We start from the raw sequence: 13,702 nt of genomic DNA on the forward strand, positions 1-13,702 counted from the left end.
TGTCATGAAAGACCATTTCATGGCCAAACCTGTGGATTTCAGTGGCCGACCATCTAATGTGTACGGGGTGTTCCACTCTCCCCCTGCTCATGTCAGGGGAAGGATCCGCCATGTTGGATTTCACCAAATTGGATCCTTTGTAATAATGGGGGACGAGCTGCCACGAGTCAGGAGATCGTTCCCTGCTTCTCCAGTCTGGGGGTGCATGTATTTGGGGGTGCATGTATTTTGTATTTGTATCTGGGGGTGCATGTATTTGGGAGGTCAGTAGGAATACTCCCTCACTGTCACATATAGGTTTGTTATCCCGGTATTTGCTGGTTCCCGGTCTCTTCTTCATCTGAATTTTCTGTGATCTGTCTATGGACGATCGTAGGGTGAAGATCTGCTGAATATTAAGACTGAGGCTTTCTCAGGAGATGAAGAGACGTATGCGAGGTGGGAGGAGCCGAGTCTGCAGAAGGAGGAGCCTGTAGAGATCAGCACAGGTAATACAGATATCTCCCCGGGCAGCAGATTTCAGTCTGGTTAGGGCCATGAGCTGGTGTGTACAGACTCCGATTACTGCTACCATGTTATTGTGTTGTACTAGAAGATTGTTATGGTGTCTGTATACAAAGTCTACACACTAATCAGGTGTTCAGGACCCGGGCCCGATACTAGACAGTGCGCAGAGCTGGAAGCAGATGGCTGCGGCTGTGCACTTGTCACATTGAAATGAATGGGAACTGGGCTGTAATAGCGCGGCTTGTCCACTACACCATGTACGGAGCCGTCTGTTTCTGACACTGTATACTACTGGCCCGGTAACAAGTGTCAGAATCCAAAACCCAGAACACTCAACGATCAGCAGATTGAAGGGCAAGTGTTTTGGCCTCTTCACTGCTTGCCAAACATAGCACTGCATATTGTATAGTGCCTGGTATTGCAGACCAGAAGCGTTGCCATAAGTAAGTGTTGGGTAGATCTAATGCTGGTAGGACACCCGTATAAAAGTGAGGGTCGGCCACCATCTGACCCTGACATATACATATATTGTATTCCCTTTCTCTCCTATAGATGGATTTTGTTGCAGAAACTCAGTGAAGAGATGTCCCAGTCCCCTGGAGTCCCGGGATTGTCCAGAGGAGGACCACCATATCCCTCAGGATGGTCAGGTAGATAGGGCTGAGTCGCTATAAATAATTATGGCTGCCATCTTTTTTGGGGTAGGTACTTTTATACCCTTTTGGTGTTGCGGAGTCTAAGTTGTACATTATCTGCCCACATATTACTTTAGGGGGAAGATCTGACTGATATTAAGGTCCAAGATTTGTCTGTAGAAGATGATTTGCACCTGAAGGGTTATCAGCAGTGCAAGGAAGAGGAGATTCCCATAGACATCGGCTCAGGTGGGCAATACTCGTCTCTTTCTGTGGGATCCTCTTCTTCGCTTTATAATCAACTAGCTTTTACCCGTGACTTCGTCCGCGGAACCCCGACCCCCTGCGGGACCCACCTGGAGTGGTACGCAGGCTTGTTCCTTTGCCTTGTGTCCGCAGTGGGCCCTTCCTACACGTGTGGGTCCATGGACCCTCGGGGGCCCACCCTGCGGCCCACTGGAACTGTTTACCTCCTCTTCCTCCTGGCGCCCGCCACCCCCCTTTCTCCCTACCCACTTCCCCATGTGGTCACTCCTTCCTCCTACCCCATGCCCCTTTTCCCCCCAGGAACGCGCCCCCTTCCCCCGTGTTACCTACTCCGTGCCTTCTTTTTTCCCCCTACGCCATGCCCCCTTCCCCCGTCTTACCTACCCCGTGGCCCCCCCATCCTGCGGCCCGCTGTAACTCTTTACCTCCTCTCCCTCCTGGCGCCCACCACCACCTTTTGTCCCTACCCGCTTCCCCATGTGGTCACTCCTTCCTCCTACCCCCTTCCCCTGTCTTACCTACCCCGTGCCCCCTTTTCCCCCCACCAGACCCTGCTGACTGTGTGTCCCCTTTCCTCCTACCAACCTGTGGCCCCGTCCTCACCACACCCTGGGCTTCCCGTGCACCGATGTTCTGACTTGTAGTGTCCAGAGACGGCAGACTCTGCAGGACAGCTGGCCGAACCGGTGTTCCAGAGCGCGGCGCAGGCAACCCCCTGTCCGGCCACGGCAGAGTACTGCGGTCCCGTGGTGAGGCCACACAGGTGGGGCACCGTATGGACTTGTCGCTGCCCCAGAGTAGAGGCCCTTGTACAGGACGCTCCGGACCTCTCAGAGACGCCATGTTGGTGCCGGACGATAACTCCGCCCACATAGAGAAGCGGCACCCAATCAGGTGAGCTGCTGAAAGGGCTGGGATGATGTCATCCCGGGTCCTACAGCGCGCCAGGTCCTGCAGCGAATTGAACCATGAGAAGCACCGTGCACAGGAGTGAATTGCAGTGGTGTACGGGAATTCCTTGTAGCCTATCGTTCAATCCGGGACCCAAGGTATGTATGTGCGCAATTCCAGACAAATCCGTTGGCCCGTGTAGGCGTGATTGAGGAACAAACATGCAAACACACATACTTTCACCTTTATAATATTAGTAGGATGTCTTCTGTTCCCCATGTTGCCATCATCCACCCTGAGCCCCATGTCCACTAATGTTTCTTCCCCTCTGTGGCTGCCGTTTCCTCCGAGTGATGTAGTACTCCTTCTGTAACTCACCTGCACGCTGCTCTGTGGGTATGGCAGTACAGGCTATAGCTTTGGCCTAGGGGTCTGTTGCCAATCCATTCAGGTACGGGAATATTTGGAGCCGTGTAGATATCTGTGACCGTCACTAAGCTATAAAGCTTTCCCCATTTCTTATAGCTCATGTTTTATACTAGTTTATGGCCTCTGTTTATTTGTCGCATATGTCTCCAATTCCATCCAAAAGTGTCAAGTGTGACCATGAGACAAAATCAAGTAGATATTTCATAGTTATTTTTTCTCCCGCGCAGATGACTTCAATAGGAGTCTAGAAGAGAAAATTGTATTACTTCCAGATTTTGACACAGAAGATCTTGATATCGGGGCGGATAATTCTGGACAGTACCCTATTACACCCAATATACATGGATTCCTCCTTAATAGGGAACCCTGTCCGGACCCATCACCGATTGTTACTGAAAGCACAAGGCACGGCGCGGGTAAAATATATCCCTGTCTTGAATGTGGGAAGCTATTTAAGAAGAACTCCAGCCTTACTATGCACATGAGAATTCACAGCGACGAGCGGCCATTTCTATGTTTAGAATGTGGAAAATGTTTTACCCAGAATTCAATTCTTGTTGAACATCAGAGAACTCACACAGGAGAGAAGCCATATTCATGTTCAGACTGTGGGAAATATTTTGCCCAGAGATCAGCTCTTGTTAAACACGAGAGAAGCCATACTGGGGAGAAGCCATTCGCTTGTCCGGATTGTTGGAAATGTTTTACGCGTAAAGATCATCTTGAGAGACATCAGAGAATTCACAGAGATGAGAGGCCATTTTCCTGTTCCGAATGCGGGAAGCGTTTTACTCGGATATCGGTTCTTGTTGCACATCAGAGAATTCACACAGGGGAGAAGCCATACTCATGTCCAAAATGTGGCAAGTGTTTTACCTACAAATCTGTTCTAATTGAACATGAGAAAACCCACACAGGAGAGAAACCATTCTCATGTTCAGAGTGTGGGAAAAGTTTTGCCCAGAAGTCAACTCTTGTGGCGCATCAGAGAATTCACACGGGAGAGAAGCCATATTCATGTTCAGAATGTGGGAAATGTTTTACTCTGAAATCAGGTCTGGTTAGGCATCAAAGGACTCACGCAGAGGAGAAATCATTTTCATGTTCAGAGTGTGGGAAATCTTTTAGCATAAAATCTGATGACATCATCTATCATAGAACTTACTCGGGGGAAAACTCTCTTAAAGAACAGCTTGTAAAATGCTATTTTTGTATGTTTTTCCCTAAACCATTATAAAGATATATAATAAACAACTCTTAGCTTGTGTACGGGAAATTTCTTCTGATAACACTAAGTCTAGGACAAGGTAGCAATATGTATAAGGCTAAGTTCACATGCTGTAATTTGGAGCTGATTTTGAGGTGGAATCTGCCTCACAATTGGCTCCGCGTTCCGTCTTGAACCTGCAAAACGCGACATGTAGGTTTTTGCAGTCCGCTTTGAAAATTCGGACATCTTTGTGAATGGACAGTTAAGGACAGACCCGGACTGTAAAAGAACGCACCCGATGTCCATTTAAATCAATGCAAAAGGTCACGGACACAGCTAGTGTCCGCACAAGATTTTTCGCGGACACTAGCTGTCGGACACAGACTGTGGTGTGAACACCCCCTAACACCTAAATGTTTTTCTTATTTGGTTAGGTATTATTCCATTTAGCCCTCCCGCAGCCCAGTCAGCACTGATGCATGACCGTACGGGGCCACGGGACGTGCCGCTACTTAAATGGATGGCTCCGCGCCCAAAATGACGTGTCCATCCAATCGCTGTTCACCCGAACAGCTGATACAAGCGAGGAGACGTCGGGCCGGGAACCTAGAGACCGCGCATGCTCAGGAGACAAGGCTCGTGATAGGAGGAAGGTAGGTATACATCATACATCAGACCACGCCCACCATCCGCCGTATCCAATAGATGCCTCATCTAGAGCCAGCGCCCACACCAAAATGTAAACAAACAAGCGGCTGTGTCTACCGTTTATCTTATGACAAAACATGACCGGTGTCAGTTTTATTGCACCAGTCTGAATGGGGGAATGCCATCACAGGTAAGTATATGACATACCCTAAACAGGATACCTTTTTGGCCTGAAAAGGGGAGTTAGAAAACCAAAGGAAAGCTACCACTATGAACAGGTTCCTATATTTGGTAAAGAATTCACCAGATCCAGGATCACCAAAAGCAACGTTATACACACAACGGATGAATGAACATACCCATCCACGATCATAGCCAATAGAATCAGGGCTCTGTATAACATCAAGGGACCATGTTTAGATGTATCCACACAAGATCACAATATACATCTCGTACATACATAGACCAGGATCGAACAATCTCCTTAACAAAACCATTCCATATTAAATAGAACATGCTTATGAGATCGTTTCATTGAGACCCCAAGGTTTGTATGTTTTCGACAAGAACGTCCATCTTGCTTTTCTTTGTAATAAACGCTGGTCTAGATTACACCTCCCTCTAAGCGATGGATGAACCCACTCAATACCCTGAAATCTCCGTCATGTAGTGCAATGGGTGTATCTGCCGAGTGGCCTATATCCAAGTCTCTGATCCTCCCTCGGAACTCGAGTTTGGTTTTCCCTACTTATTGAGTCCAGCAGGGGTTACAATTGGCCAAATACACCACGCCTGCAGTTTTGCAGTTAATAAAGTCCCTGTTGGTGTAAGTTTTTCCCCGTACTGTGGCTCTGGAACGTTTCGCTTTTTGGAATTGAAGGACATGCTCGACACGATCCGCAACTGTGGGAGCCAACTATAGTGTCGGCTTGTCTGCATAACCAAGAGTCACTTTTCAAAGGTGCCAAATGGCTCTTAACCAGCTGGTCTTTTAGATTCTGGCCAGGGGACGATCTCCAACCAAAGGGCCGATGTCTGAGTCTGAGCAGAGGATATCCCATGCATTTTTTAGGACCTCCATAACTGCTCCATTGGCCATGTCTTAAGTGGCTATAATTCTCATAGCCCCTGTATCATCTTGTTTATTTGGTTTCAAAAGGGACCCCCGATCTCTTGAAAGGGCTTCTTGATGTGCCCTCCGTAAAAGTTGGTGCTCAAGGGGTGCCCATAGGAACTTGGTGGAAGAGGAGGCGGTCAAACAAAAAGATGTTATGGGTGAGGATAAAGCGAAGGAGGTCGACCACGAAAGAATTGTGGGCTCCAAAATGATTACCTCTTGACTTTAAGAAGCCCTCCACACCCCCTATCATGGGGTATGAAGCTGTAGAGGGCCTCCACATCAAGACTAGCCAGAAAAGCTCCTGGTGGTAAAGTCAGGGCCTCTATTCTCGTAAGTACATCCATCGTATCTTTTACATGACGGTAGGGTTGTTACAAAAGGCTGCAAAACTTCATCCACGTAATAGGATACATTTTGCATCACGCTGTTAATGCCAGCTACTATAGGGCGGCCTTTTAAAGGGGCGAGCCCCTTATGCACTTTGGGTAACGAATAGAAAGTTGGCTTGCCCGTAAGAAAGTCGCAGAAATGCATTTTTTCTTCAAATCCCCCCCATTCAGAATTTTTTTCCTGCTTCCCAGTACATTGTACAGAATAAATAATGATGGCATCATGAAGAACAATTTGTCCCGCAAAGATTAAGACCTCATATGGCTCTGAGAGTGGAGAAATAAAAAGTTATGGGGATTAGAAGGAGGGGAGTCAAAAACGAAAAATTCAACCGGCGGGAAGGGGTTAAAGGGAGTATGTCACCAGAACCAAACATATCATCCCTGCCCCACAGATTGACAAGTTAGGGACGCCTAAATCAAATGGTCTTCTCTCCTGTGAATCACTGACTATTGCTGAGATATCCGTTATCATCAATATGCAAATGCAGGACTGGGGTGATATGCTGATTCTGGTGACCGTAACCTATCTATCTGCAGGGCTGGGGTGATATGCTGATTCTGGTGACCGTAACCTATCTATCTGCAGGGCTGGGTGATATGCTGATTCTGGTGACCGTAACCTATCTATCTGCAGGGCTGGGGTGATATGCTGGTTCTGGTGACACTAACCTATCTATCTGCAGGGCTGGGGTGATATGCTGGTTCTGGTGACAGTAACCTATCTATCTGCAGGGCTGGGGTGATATGCTGGTTCTGGTGACAGTAACCTATCTATCTGCAGGGCTGGGGTGATATGCTGGTTCTGGTGACACTAACCTATCTATCTGCAGGGCTGGGGTGATATGCTGGTTCTGGTGACAGTAACCTATCTATCTGCAGGGCTGGGGTGATATGCTGGTTCTGGTGACAGTAACCTATCTATCTGCAGGGCTGGGTGATATGCTGGTTCTGGTGACAGTAACCTATCTATCTGCAGGGCTGGGGTGATATGCTGATTCTGGTGACCGTAACCTATCTATCTGCAGGGCTGGGGTGATATGCTGATTCTGGTGACCGTAACCTATCTATCTGCAGGGCTGGGGTGATATGCTGGTTCTGGTGACACTAACCTATCTATCTGCAGGGCTGGGGTGATATGCTGGTTCTGGTGACAGTAACCTATCTATCTGCAGGGCTGGGGTGATATGCTGGTTCTGGTGACAGTAACCTATCTATCTGCAGGGCTGGGTGATATGCTGGTTCTGGTGACAGTAACCTATCTATCTGCAGGGCTGGGGTGATATGCTGGGTCTGGTGACAGTAACCTATCTATCTGCAGGGCTGGGGTGATATGCTGGTTCTGGTGACAGTAACCTATCTATCTGCAGGGCTGGGTGATATGCTGGTTCTGGTGACAGTAACCTATCTATCTGCAGGGCTTGTGTGATATGCTGGGTCTGGTGACAGTAACCTATCTATCTGCAGGGTTGGGGTGATATGCTGGTTCTGGTGACAGTAACCTATCTATCTGCAGGGCTGGGGTGATATGCTGGTTCTGGTGACAGTAACCTATCTATCTGCAGGGCTGGGGTGATATGCTGGTTGTGGTGACAGTAACCTATCTATCTGCAGGACTGGGGTGATATGCTGGTTCTGGTGACAGTAACCTATCTATCTGCAGGGCTGGGGTGATATGCTGGTCCTGGTGACAGTAACCTATCTATCTGCAGGGCTGGGGTGATATGCTGGTCCTGGTGACAGTAACCTATCTATCTGCAGGACTGGGGTGATATGCTGGTTCTGGTGACAGTAACCTATCTATCTGCAGGACTGGGGTGATATACTGGGGTCTAGTGACAGTAACCTATCTATCTGCAGGGCTGGGGTGATATGCTGGGTCTGGTGACAGTAACCTATCTATCTGCAGGGCTGGGGTGATATGCTGGTCCTGGTGACACTAACCTATCTATCTGCAGGGCTGGGGTGATATGCTGGTTCTGGTGACAGTAAACTATCTATCTGCAGGGCTGGGGTGATATACTGGGGTCTGGTGACAGTAACCTATCTATCTGCAGGACTGGGGTGATATGCTGGTCCTGGTGACACTATCCTATCTATCTGCAGGGCTGGGGTGATATGCTGGTTCTGGTGACAGTAACCTATCTATCTGCAGGACTGGGGTGATATGCTGGTCCTGGTGACACTATCCTATCTATCTGCAGGGCTGGGGTGATATGCTGGTTCTGGTGACAGTAACCTATCTATCTGCAGGGCTGGGCTGATATGCTGGTTCTGGTGACAGTAACCTATCTATCTGCAGGGCTGGGGTGATATACTGGGTCTGGTGACAGTAACCTATCTATCTGCAGGGCTGGGGTGATATGCTGGGTCTGGTGACAGTAACCTATCTATCTGCAGGGCTGGGGTGATATGCTGGTTCTGGTGACAGTAACCTATCTATCTGCAGGACTGGGGTGATATGCTGAGTCTGGTGACTCTAACCTATCTATCTGCAGGGCTGGGGTGATATGCTGGGTCTGGTGACAGTAACCTATCTATCTGCAGGGCTGGGGTGATATGCTGGGTCTGGTGACAGTAACCTATCTATCTGCAGGGCTGGGGTGATATACTGGGTCTGGTGACAGTAACCTATCTGTCTGCAGGGCTGGGGTGATATGCTGGTCCTGGTGACAGTAACCTATCTATCTGCAGGGCTGGGGTGATATGCTGGTTCTGGTGACAGTAACCTATCTATCTGCAGGACTGGGGTGATATGCTGGTTCTGGTGACAGTAACCTATCTATCTGCAGGGCTGGGGTGATATGCTGGTCCTGGTGACACTATCCTATCTATCTGCAGGGCTGGGGTGATATGCTGGTTCTGGTGACAGTAACCTATCTATCTGCAGGACTGGGGTGATATGCTGGTCCTGGTGACACTATCCTATCTATCTGCAGGGCTGGGGTGATATGCTGGTTCTGGTGACAGTAACCTATCTATCTGCAGGGCTGGGCTGATATGCTGGTTCTGGTGACAGTAACCTATCTATCTGCAGGGCTGGGGTGATATGCTGGGTCTGGTGACAGTAACCTATCTATCTGCAGGGCTGGGGTGATATGCTGGGTCTGGTGACAGTAACCTATCTATCTGCAGGGCTGGGGTGATATGCTGGGTCTGGTGACAGTAACCTATCTATCTGCAGGGCTGGGGTGATATGCTGGGTCTGGTGACAGTAACCTATCTATCTGCAGGGCTGGGGTGATATGCTGGTTCTGGTGACAGTAACCTATCTATCTGCAGGACTGGGGTGATATGCTGAGTCTGGTGACTCTAACCTATCTATCTGCAGGGCTGGGGTGATATGCTGGGTCTGGTGACAGTAACCTATCTATCTGCAGGGCTGGGGTGATATGCTGGGTCTGGTGACAGTAACCTATCTATCTGCAGGGCTGGGGTGATATGCTGGGTCTGGTGACAGTAACCTATCTATCTGCAGGGCTGGGGTGATATGCTGGTTCTGGTGACACTAACCTATCTATCTGCAGGGCTGGGGTGATATGCTGGGTCTGGTGACACTAACCTATCTATCTGCAGGGCTGGGGTGATATGCTGGGTCTGGTGACAGTAACCTATCTATCTGCAGGGCTGGGGTGATATGCTGGTTCTGGTGACACTAACCTATCTATCTGCAGGGCTGGGGTGATATGCTGGGTCTGGTGACACTAACCTATCTATCTGCAGGGCTGGGGTGATATGCTGGTTCTGGTGACACTAACCTATCTATATGCAGGACTGGGGTGATATGCTGGTTCTGGTGACACTATCCTATCTATCTGCAGGGCTGGGGTGATATGCTGGTTCTGGTGACAGTAACCTATCTATCTGCAGGACTGGGGTGATATGCTGGTTCTGGTGACAGTAACCTATCTATCTGCAGGGCTGGGGTGATATGCTGGTTCTGGTGACAGTAACCTATCTATCTGCAGGGCTGGGGTGATATGCTGGTTCTGGTGACAGTAACCTATCTATCTGCAGGGCTGGGGTGATATGCTGGTTCTGGTGACACTAACCTATCTATCTGCAGGGCTGGGGTGATATGCTGGTTCTGGTGACAGTAACCTATCTATCTGCAGGGCTGGGGTGATATACTGGGTCTGGTGACAGTAACCTATCTGCCGGCTGGGTCTGGTGACAGTAACCTATCTATCTGCAGGGCTGGGGTGATATACTGGGTCTGGTGACAGTAACCTATCTGCCGGCTGGGTCTGGTGACAGTAACCTATCTATCTGCAGGGCTGGGGTGATATGCTGGGTCTGGTGACAGTAACCTATCTATCTGCAGGACTGGGGTGATATGCTGGTTCTGGTGACAGTAACCTATCTATCTGCAGGGCTGGGGTGATATGCTGGGTCTGGTGACAGTAACCTATCTATCTGCAGGACTGGGGTGATATGCTGGTCCTGGTGACACTATCCTATCTATCTGCAGGGCTGGGGTGATATGCTGGTTCTGGTGACAGTAACCTATCTATCTGCAGGACTGGGGTGATATGCTGGTCCTGGTGACACTATCCTATCTATCTGCAGGGCTGGGGTGATATGCTGGTTCTGGTGACAGTAACCTATCTATCTGCAGGGCTGGGCTGATATGCTGGTTCTGGTGACAGTAACCTATCTATCTGCAGGGCTGGGGTGATATGCTGGGTCTGGTGACAGTAACCTATCTATCTGCAGGGCTGGGGTGATATGCTGGGTCTGGTGACAGTAACCTATCTATCTGCAGGGCTGGGGTGATATGCTGGTTCTGGTGACAGTAACCTATCTATCTGCAGGACTGGGGTGATATGCTGAGTCTGGTGACTCTAACCTATCTATCTGCAGGGCTGGGGTGATATGCTGGGTCTGGTGACAGTAACCTATCTATCTGCAGGGCTGGGGTGATATGCTGGGTCTGGTGACAGTAACCTATCTATCTGCAGGGCTGGGGTGATATACTGGGTCTGGTGACAGTAACCTATCTATCTGCAGGGCTGGGGTGATATGCTGGTTCTGGTGACACTAACCTATCTATCTGCAGGGCTGGGGTGATATGCTGGGTCTGGTGACACTAACCTATCTATCTGCAGGGCTGGGGTGATATGCTGGGTCTGGTGACAGTAACCTATCTATCTGCAGGGCTGGGGTGATATGCTGGTTCTGGTGACACTAACCTATCTATCTGCAGGGCTGGGGTGATATGCTGGTTCTGGTGACACTAACCTATCTATCTGCAGGGTTGGGGTGATATGCTGGTTCTGGTGACACTAACCTATCTATATGCAGGACTGGGGTGATATGCTGGTTCTGGTGACAGTAACCTATCTATCTGCAGGGCTGGGGTGATATGCTGGTTCTGGTGACACTAACCTATCTATCTGCAGGGCTGGGGTGATATGCTGGTTCTGGTGACAGTAACCTATCTATCTGCAGGGCTGGGGTGATATGCTGGGTCTGGTGACAGTAACCTATCTATCTGCAGGGCTGGGGTGATATGCTGGTTCTGGTGACAGTAACCTATCTATCTGCAGGGCTGGGGTGATATGCTGGTCCTGGTGACACTATCCTATCTATCTGCAGGGCTGGGGTGATATGCTGGTTCTGGTGACAGTAACCTATCTATCTGCAGGACTGGGGTGATATGCTGGTCCTGGTGACACTATCCTATCTATCTGCAGGGCTGGGGTGATATGCTGGTTCTGGTGACAGTAACCTATCTATCTGCAGGGCTGGGCTGATATGCTGGTTCTGGTGACAGTAACCTATCTATCTGCAGGGCTGGGGTGATATGCTGGGTCTGGTGACAGTAACCTATCTATCTGCAGGGCTGGGGTGATATGCTGGGTCTGGTGACAGTAACCTATCTATCTGCAGGGCTGGGGTGATATGCTGGTTCTGGTGACAGTAACCTATCTATCTGCAGGACTGGGGTGATATGCTGAGTCTGGTGACTCTAACCTATCTATCTGCAGGGCTGGGGTGATATGCTGGGTCTGGTGACAGTAACCTATCTATCTGCAGGGCTGGGGTGATATGCTGGGTCTGGTGACAGTAACCTATCTATCTGCAGGGCTGGGGTGATATGCTGGGTCTGGTGACAGTAACCTATCTATCTGCAGGGCTGGGGTGATATGCTGGTTCTGGTGACACTAACCTATCTATCTGCAGGGCTGGGGTGATATGCTGGGTCTGGTGACACTAACCTATCTATCTGCAGGGCTGGGGTGATATGCTGGGTCTGGTGACAGTAACCTATCTATCTGCAGGGCTGGGGTGATATGCTGGTTCTGGTGACACTAACCTATCTATCTGCAGGGCTGGGGTGATATGCTGGGTCTGGTGACACTAACCTATCTATCTGCAGGGCTGGGGTGATATGCTGGTTCTGGTGACACTAACCTATCTATATGCAGGACTGGGGTGATATGCTGGTTCTGGTGACACTATCCTATCTATCTGCAGGGCTGGGGTGATATGCTGGTTCTGGTGACAGTAACCTATCTATCTGCAGGACTGGGGTGATATGCTGGTTCTGGTGACAGTAACCTATCTATCTGCAGGGCTGGGGTGATATGCTGGTTCTGGTGACAGTAACCTATCTATCTGCAGGGCTGGGGTGATATGCTGGTTCTGGTGACAGTAACCTATCTATCTGCAGGGCTGGGGTGATATGCTGGTTCTGGTGACACTAACCTATCTATCTGCAGGGCTGGGGTGATATGCTGGTTCTGGTGACAGTAACCTATCTATCTGCAGGGCTGGGGTGATATACTGGGTCTGGTGACAGTAACCTATCTGCCGGCTGGGTCTGGTGACAGTAACCTATCTATCTGCAGGGCTGGGGTGATATGCTGGTTCTGGTGACACTAACCTATCTATCTGCAGGGCTGGGGTGATATACTGGGTCTGGTGACAGTAACCTATCTATCTGCAGGGCTGGGGTGATATGCTGGTTCTGGTGACACTAACCTATCTATCTGCAGGGCTGGGGTGATATACTGGTTCTGGTGACAGTAACCTATCTATCTGCAGGGCTGGGGTGATATGCTGGTTCTGGTGACAGTAACCTATCTATCTGCAGGGCTGGGGTGATATGCTGGGTCTGGTGACAGTAACCTATCTATCTGCAGGGCTGGGGTGATATGCTGGTTCTGGTGACAGTAACCTATCTATCTGCAGGGCTGGGGTGATATGCTGGGTCTGGTGACAGTAACCTATCTATCTGCAGGGCTGGGGTGATATGCTGGGTCTGGTGACAGTAACCTATCTATCTGCAGGGCTGGGGTGATATACTGGGTCTGGTGACAGTAACCTATCTGCCGGCTGGGTCTGGTGACACACTCCCTCTCAGAGCAGTGACACTTTTCTATCCATGATTATATATAACAGAGGCTTTTCTGTAACTTGGTTATTGGTATAAAAACAAAAGTGAGGCAGAGGACTTATAGAGGTGCTAATCTCATATATAACAGGGACTTCTTATGAGAGTCCTCACATCACCACTGCTTTCAACTAGTGACAAATTTGGCCACAACAAAATGGCTGCAACTATCGCTCAAGCAGCTGTGCAGGAGAATAGCGCATGCGC

General features: G+C 49.5%; 2 protein-coding genes across 2 annotated transcripts in view; both read left to right on the top strand.

Annotated features, from left to right (window-relative positions):
• The window catches only part of LOC142183337 (oocyte zinc finger protein XlCOF29-like), a 1,081-nt gene extending 540 nt beyond the window's left edge, over nt 1–541 (top strand). Inside the window, exon 3 of the mRNA XM_075258395.1 lies at nt 377–541. Coding sequence (XP_075114496.1) covers nt 377–532 — 156 coding nt within the window. The 3' untranslated portion in view covers nt 533–541. The remainder of the gene's footprint in view (nt 1–376) is intronic.
• LOC142219210 (uncharacterized) overlaps nt 1–3,966 on the top strand; it is a 43,439-nt gene extending 39,473 nt beyond the window's left edge. The window contains exon 6 of the mRNA XM_075288163.1: nt 3,198–3,966. Coding sequence (XP_075144264.1) covers nt 3,198–3,966 — 769 coding nt within the window. The remainder of the gene's footprint in view (nt 1–3,197) is intronic.
• The last annotated feature ends 9,736 nt before the right edge of the window (nt 3,967–13,702 follow it).

This window comes from Leptodactylus fuscus, chromosome 10 (assembly GCF_031893055.1).
Source record: "Leptodactylus fuscus isolate aLepFus1 chromosome 10, aLepFus1.hap2, whole genome shotgun sequence".
Lineage (NCBI taxonomy): Eukaryota > Metazoa > Chordata > Amphibia > Anura > Leptodactylidae > Leptodactylus > Leptodactylus fuscus.